Source organism: Polypterus senegalus, chromosome 7, assembly GCF_016835505.1.
Source record: "Polypterus senegalus isolate Bchr_013 chromosome 7, ASM1683550v1, whole genome shotgun sequence".
Lineage (NCBI taxonomy): Eukaryota > Metazoa > Chordata > Cladistia > Polypteriformes > Polypteridae > Polypterus > Polypterus senegalus.
The window spans coordinates 99,366,952-99,374,900 of record NC_053160.1 but is presented as its reverse complement, the minus strand read 5'-3'; the positions used below and the strand labels follow the sequence as shown (position 1 = coordinate 99,374,900).

Here is a 7,949-nt window from a genome sequence, read left to right as displayed (position 1 = left end):
TTCTCACCAGTACATTACTGTTACTTAACTCTTCATAGATAACAATTTTTTGCCAACAATCAAATTTTGCAAATATGACATTATTGTTATCTCTGCCCGTGCCCCTCTGATCATGGAGCACACATCGCTATGCCCCACATACTAATCTCACAGCTGGTGTCTTAACCCACTGCCATTAGCTGACGAGAACTTATACAGAATTTATATCCAAGCAAATTGATTTTTTTTAGAGACAAATCCATCCTTTCTGCAGGAATACTCTAGGAAACTCTGAAGGAATTTTTAAGAGGACAGATTATCTCATATCTTTCCCACAAAAATAAATTGGAAACCAAGAAAGCCTCCGAGGTGATCAGTGAAATTACCAGAACAAATCAAGAACACACCAGGGCTCCAAATGAGGCACTTTTTAGGAAAAGGCAGACTTTGCAATCAGAAAAACTCTTGACAACAAAAGAAACAGAACAACTCATCTTTAAATCATGACATCATTACTATGGACACTGAGAGAAGGTTAACAAGATCTTAGCACAACAAATCCATAACAAGAAAGTTCACAATGACATATCAGTAATCACCAACAAAGACAGAGATAGAATCATTGGCCAGGAAAATATAATGCACACATTTAGAGACTACTGTAAGTCCTTATATTCTACTCAGTTTAAAGAGCACAAGACACAATCTATTACATTTTTTAATATATTAAGGATATATATTAAGCTAGATACTCTCAGTGCAGAGGAATGTAATTGCCTTTACTTCACTACTAACACATAGACTTGTCTTGCTCAACTGTAAGAATTCTAACCCACCTTTTTTAAGCCAGTGGGTAACTGATGTTTGACTATTTGAAATGGGAAAAAATCATATTCTCACTTGGAGGATCTTTTTAAAATTGTTTTAAAACCGGGCAGAATCTAATCAATAATATTTTCGAATAAGCTTTTATATGGGAGGAAAAGACTCCTTCCTCTCTTTACTACTCTCAATAGTTTTACTCTAGCTTTTGGCCTTCCTCTCTTTCTCATGGATGGGGGTTGATTTTAATTTAGTTTTGTTATGTTTGATTTGATTGTGTGGAATGTTATATGCTTTTAATAAATTCAATAAAAGATTAAAAAAATAAATAAATAAAAATAAAGAGGACATGGTCGGCCAGTGTATAGGAAGAAATATTTTTGTGAAAAACAAAGCACAAACTTTTTTTCATACATGTTAATACAATTCAGGTAACTTGATAATATTGTATTATCATACCAACCAAAAGGTCTACAGCAGTAACCTCAACACCTGGACCTCTTCTCAATTCCACATGTCTACCAGGCAATCCTTTATGTTGATATTTGAATTTTTAACTTCAGACTCTCAGATAATACTTATCCATTGGCCTGTGAAGGATCGATATTTTTAATCATTGTACTATTAATATTTTGATCATTTTTACTACTAACACATTTTTTTGCACAAAAACAGTATGCAACAACCTCCAGGAATGCATAAACGCCAACATGAATGTATTGTTAACACAATCATTTTTTAAATTGTTAAACACAGAATGTTTGTAAAATAAAATGGAGTAAAATACAACGAAAACACACACATTACATAGAATTGATGGATAATGTGGCAGAACATCTAAGATCCACGTCTGTCTGTCAACTTCAGTAATCTGAGGAGCAGCTTTCCTGATCTGAGTGGATCTTCAGTGATCAGAATAGGTGACCCTGTGCTGGGCCATGGTTCCTCGAAGCAGGAAGAGTCCACACGGCAGGTTGCTACAGGTGAGAAAAGAGAATAATGTGCAAATTATTGGTAAACAGTAGCTTTTGAAAATTTGTGCCATTCAAAATGTATTATACCTTTTGAAAAAGACACAGAGCAATATGTTTTAAACAAAATTCACACCATGAATACATGCCCTGCATTGGGCTGGAGACTAAACAAAGACTACCTCCTGCCATACACCTTAAGCTGCCAAGACAGAATTCAACACCCAGTGGAAATGAAATTGAAAAAGCTTGTTGAGGAAGCCAAAGCTGAATCTTATGTTCGCCCTACAACAGCCACACTTACTGACAAGTCAAATCACTGGCAGCAGTATAACATGTGAAGATGCATATTGAAAATATTAAGTAAAGCCCCTACATAAAAATGTACTGGTGAAAAATAACATAATTAAGAAGGCCATTGCTTTTAGTAGGGAGTATAGTTTAGTACAAAGCAAAAACAGTCACAATGAAGAAAATGGAAAAAGTAAAGAAAGAAGATACACCAGGGCACCTCTCATGTTATTTACTCGTTTCTCAAACCTACTTACTCCAACACGAGGCCAAAGAGTCTGGCAGCCTATCTTCTCAGACCGAGGACAAGTCAGGAGCTAATCCTTAATGAGAACTAGTCTATTGTAAAATACATCTAAACAGAGTCAATATAAAGTCACCAGTGAACCAAATCAGCAAACTCCACACAAATGACACCTAACTCAGATTATGAATTTATCAAGGAGCAGTGATAACTTGTATGCAAGTGTGCCATCTACAGCCTCATTTTTGTTCAGTTTAATTCAATTAGTTTTTATGTAACATATCTTGTCTTTGACATTTGTGGAGCACTTCCCACATATGTAAATATAATATTTAATTATATGTATATTGTAAGGGATGGATGGCAACCCAACCAAGCTAGGACACCCAAGAAATAGATGGATGGGGGAAAGTAGCTTCTTTAAGGCACTGCCTCCCCCAGAATGCTAGATGGCAGCTTCCCTGGGTTGCACCTGTGCCCCGGATTCCTACAGGGCACCATGGGACTTGGAGTTCTTTTTCTGAGTCTTGTTGGGTGCCCATGGGTGCCACCAGGGGATGCTGCAAGGACTGAGGGCCCTATGGCTCCACTGCACCCAGATGATGGACAATGTGTGCGGAATATCAGAAGCACATCCGGGGCAAATAAAATAAAAGGTGCTGCCTGCCTCAAAGGGACGAGCCGGAGTCGTGAGGAGGAATGGAGGAGGCAGTGACCTAAGAAAAAATGGGGAAAACAGTTGTATGTGTGCTTGGGCTTTAGTGTATATACTTGTGGCTGTGACAGTGGGAAATGTGTACTGTGAAGGGTTTCTCACAATGATAATGATGTACAAGGGTAGGTAAACAAAAAAACAGACCTTCACTACAACAGATACCAGGAGCTGCACAGTGTCCCTCCTCCTCTTCGAACCAGCATGTCTTCCCTACAGATTCACATGGAATAGGCAAATAATTTTCCTCTTGACAAATCAGTGTTTCCGAGGTGCCAATGTAACAGCCCAGTTCTTCACCACAGCAGATACTGGGGCCAAAGCAGTGCCCTCGACCACCAGGCCCACAAGAGAGACACTGAAAGAAAGAAGAGGGCATTAAAATCTAAAGAAACAACAAATTTTCCAAGTTTGCTTTTAAAATTTTACAAAAGCTCAAAACACTAGATACTCAGTCTCGCAAATTTACAGAATGTGGACTGTCATTCCCTTGTGAAGCATACTGCAATTACATTGGTAATTACATGCCTAAGAGCAACTTTGGTATTACTGACTCAACAACGTTATTCTGTACTTTATACATTTAATGGAGAAACTATTTTTCAATATGTTTACACACTTAGAAAGAAACAGTAAATGCATTATCAATCAATTTTATAACCCATTTAAACAGTTCTTGGTTCAGGGAGCTAGTGCCTATCCTCACAGCAATGGACACAAGGCAGAATCAACCTTGGACTGGGCAGTAAATGTAGGAAATCCTTCGATTTACAGTTAGATTGAAAAAAAGATCAACTTTTGCTTCTTTTGACTAAGAGGATGCTGTTGGAGGAAGCCATGCTCCTCTTTTTTGAAACACTGGAATTCACTAAGCTACACCTGCTTTTCAGTGAGCAGCTTCACCTGCTGCTGGGCAATACCTACTGGAGTAGACTTGCAGCATCATTAGCGTATTACCCCACTGAGTGACTGAACTGAGGGAGATCTGAAGCTAGATGTGTTTTTCCTCTTGTTGCTAATTCTTAGGCATTTCCTTGTCCTCCTGTTCAAGTTTCGTTTTCTTGCGTTTCTTCTTTTTAATTCTTGATTGAATGATTTGATAACAATTTGGTTCAATTACATCTCAACCTGTCCTTCAAATATCTAACTGTTCTTTCCAGTGCCATACAAAAAACTAACCACAATCATCCATGGTGTTACTTTCATCAACACTTACTGCACTAATATACCTGTCACTGCATGAGGGTGTCTGTGAAATTGTTAGTTTAAAACCAGAAGTGCCTGGTAGTGGTCATATTTTTCCCGAATATCTGGCATTACAGGAGGCACTTTGTTGGATTAAATACCCCAGACCTAGACAGTGCCTGAAAGTCATTCTGAGAAGATACTGGGTCACTTTCAGCATTTAAATTGAATTTTGGGAAGCAAAGGCACAGAGGAAGCAGGTGGCCCAGGAGGACAGTGTTATTTACTAATTACAGGACTTTAAACACCATCCTCAGTCCTTAACCGAGAATATGTGAATGACAGATGAGAAATAATTGTACTTACACACTGTGTGGTGGATGTCATGTAGGTGCCTTATTCCTTCCACTGCCCTCTGCTTTCCACTGTTGTTTGCCCTTTTCCTGGGTTACTAATTAAACACAAAGTACTTTTGTGAAATTTTCTGGTTAATCTTGTGATTAGTACAGTTGTGTTTATATTTGAGTGCTTTCACCCCATGCTAGATACTTCTCTCTTTTGTCGAAATGTGTGTTGATCTCCTCATATTTTTAATCTACGTGGAAAACCATCAGAAAAAGAAAGTGAGTAAGCTCTCACACCCACAAAACACATACAGTATGGCAAATAACTCTATTTTTAGGTCTAATTGTGTAGCAGAATTTTTCTTATCCACCCCTCCATTGTCATACCCATTTTACTGTCAGCTGGTGCCAGAACCTAGCCAAAGGGCCGAAACAGGCAATGGTTGTAGTGTGAGAGCATCATCAAGCACACTCACATACACACATATTTCATTTAATTTATAAAATGAGGAAAGAATAGCAAAATCTTTTACCATAAATTAGTTAACATATGTTTGCCATATATGCCAGAGAGGAACAGTGGACTAACGCTAAGTATTTACGTTGTTACTTCATTATAATTGTATTATGATGGCACTTTATGATGGAGAAAGCACTCAGTTCTATGATGCTCTGGAAAATTATTATCCCTTTTTCCTAAATACTTACACTTTGTCAAACCCAAAGCTTGGAATTTAGTTTAATTAAGTGCAAGGTTTTGGGGGGGGTTGGAGTCTGTTTCAGAAGCATCAGACAGAAAGTAGGAAGCAACCCTACATGGGACATTAATCGATTGTAGAGCATGTTCACACATACACATTTGTAGGAGACATTTTTAAAGACACTCTCTCTAGGGTTTGGAAGGAAAACTCAGACAAGTTAGGGGAGAGCATGCAGACACCACACACACACTCTTCCGCCTTCTCAGGTTAGCGAGGCATTGACATTAACAGCTTGTTCCACAGTGACACCTCATAGATAAGTATTGATCTAAACAGGGCAATTTTATATCCCCCACATTCTTCCACCTGCCTTCTCAGTGTAGTTTGGGGATCAGGTGGTCACATAGCTTGCTTATGCTCTGCCTCCATTCATAGCTATTTAAAAATGTTTTCTGTATACTAGAACCCAAGATGAAAAGTACTGAGATTGCAGTTCAAGAATCCTAAATCACTCTGTGAGGTCCAGTTTGGCAGAAAAAAGAAAATGATTTTAAATATTCACCTATATACTTCTAACATATTAAGCTTTAAATGGCTTGGACTCTGTTGGTCTAATAGAACTTGTCAATGTATGCATTACTGTTAACTTTTTTCTCAAAATCTACTTGTAATTTATCCATCCATCCATTCATTATCCAACCCGCTATATCCTAATTACAGGGTCACGGGGGTCTGGTGGAGCCAATCCCAGCCAACACAGGGCGCAAGGCAGGAAACAAATCCCGGGCAGGGTGCCAGCCCACCACAGGGCACACACACCACACACTAGGGACAATTTAGAATCGCCAATGCACCTAACCTGCATGTCTTTGGACTGTGGGAGGAAACCGGAGCACCCAGAGGAAACCCACGCAGACACGAGGAGAACATGCAAACTCCATGCAGGCGGGACCCAGGAAGCGAACCCAGGTCTCCTAACTGCGAGGCAGCAGCACTTCCACCATGCTGCCCCACTCGTAATTTATGTTGTATGTATTTATGACAAATATTTTCTAAGATATTTCAGATAAGAAGTACATATTTTGAAGTTGGCATCGCTGATTAACATGCACAAATACGAATTACAATGTCGTCTGTACATGTGACACATAGTTACCATAAAAGCATATGAATATGATTAAAGACAAGAAAGTGAAATTACTCTCATTAAGATATTGTTTAGAATTACACTAAAAACTTCAGGGTCAGGCAGATTTGGAATCAGTACTCTAAACACCCAATTATTGTCTAAAGGCACTTCCTCCTTGACAAGTTCTCATCATTTTAAATTATTCTCAGTGGTTTTAACTCTTTGCTTTTTCGTTAACACCGTTCATTTAATTATTATTATTATTATTATTATTATTATTATTATTATTATTATTAGACCAGGATGTCGGCAAGTCTGTACCTCCACCTCTACTGATCTGTCACCAATCAATATATCTGTAGAAGTAAACTCCTGAAGTTACTTCTGCTGATCTGCGGCGCCACCAGTCCTCACTTATTTTCGTCTGTAAGTGAAAGCTGTTTAAATAAGGTCCGGTACTTACATCTGCTACTAACTAAATATCTAAACATTACCTTTAACATTTTAAAGAGACTTATAAAATGAATCGTTGGATGAATACGGAACAGGTGCCCCGTCAAATCTCTACATGATTTAATCAGCAGTAGGTCCGTGGACCAGAGGGCTATACCGCTCCTCATCTCTTCCCATTTACATCTCAAGCTCTCCAAAGCTCTTACTTACCCTCTTGTAGTCAATCGCTGCCCTTTTCCCACCGATGGGACAGTTTGAGATGTAGCATGCCGCAGAGACGGCGAATAGACTGATTAGGCAGAGAGCGCAAAAACTCGGCATCGCCCACATCTCCTCTGGCAGAAATGGACACTGGCACTGGGGGGCGGAGCACACGGCATTTTATAGCGCCCACAACCAAATCACGCACCGCCCTCTCTAAACTCTAAAACAGCCGCTGAGTTAAGCATAGCGGTAATGACATGTAGGAGCTGCTTACTAAATGAATAGGAACACAATGGACCTCTGCTGAAAAATTTGCAGGACAATGCAAAATTTTCTTTGAATTACAAAATTAAGGAACGTTTATAGAGAGCAATAGAACTAATAAGAGAAAGGGGTAAACAGTGCATTTGACTGAAATTAAACAGCATTATCAACAATATTAGAAAATGAAACCAGATTACATGTAATTTCTTGCTTTTAAAGGCATTTTTACAATAAGCACTTCAGTTACAGTTAGTATATTCCAAATAAATAAGTTGAATAGAGAAGACAGTTATATGAATGGCTGGATGCCATCAGGGTGACTTCCATGTATATGCACAGGGGGAGATTAACTAACCTGTGGGTCCCTAGACTTAAACAAGCCTTGGGCCCCCATGACTTTTCTGTTAATACAAATGCCCCTGGCTCTGTGCACCTTACCTTCAGGTAATGACCCATAGCAACCATTCAATGTAAATCACTTTGTGACATTTGATGCACAAAATTGTGCTTTTAATGCTGTATATTATGGGCCATAGACATGTGCCTTATTGAATACCTGGCTTTTATACCAACAATATGATAGCAGCAAAAGTGACTGAAGGAGTAAGAGTGACAATCAGCTAAACAACACAGTATTAGCATCAAGGTCA

At 38.8% G+C, this 7,949-nt stretch overlaps 1 protein-coding gene across 1 annotated transcript; it reads right to left on the bottom strand.

Annotated features, from left to right (window-relative positions):
- Nucleotides 1–1,083: 1,083 nt before the first annotated feature.
- On the bottom strand, nucleotides 1,084–7,172 carry LOC120532173 (oxytocin-neurophysin 1-like). Its single transcript, XM_039758046.1, has 3 exons — nucleotides 7,042–7,172; nucleotides 3,167–3,377; nucleotides 1,084–1,778 (listed from the first exon to the last, which is right to left on the bottom strand). The coding sequence occupies exons 1-3, from the start codon at nucleotides 7,159–7,161 to the stop codon at nucleotides 1,639–1,641; spliced, it is 471 nt and encodes a 156-aa protein (XP_039613980.1). The 5' UTR covers nucleotides 7,162–7,172; the 3' UTR covers nucleotides 1,084–1,638.
- Nucleotides 7,173–7,949: the final 777 nt, after the last annotated feature.

What these genes read in the sequence shown, in the direction of transcription:
- LOC120532173 (XM_039758046.1), bottom strand. Translation starts at nt 7,161, where the DNA reads ATGTGGGCGATGCCGAGTTTTTGCGCTCTCTGCCTAATCAGTCTATTC. An exon ending in CAGCGATTGACTACAAGAGG is followed by an intron (nt 3,378 to 7,041) that starts GTAAGTAAGAGC and finishes TCTTTCTTTCAG; the next exon opens with TGTCTCTCTTGTGGGCCTGG. An exon ending in TGGTATCTGTTGTAGTGAAG is followed by an intron (nt 1,779 to 3,166) that starts GTCTGTTTTTTT and finishes TCTCACCTGTAG; the next exon opens with CAACCTGCCGTGTGGACTCT.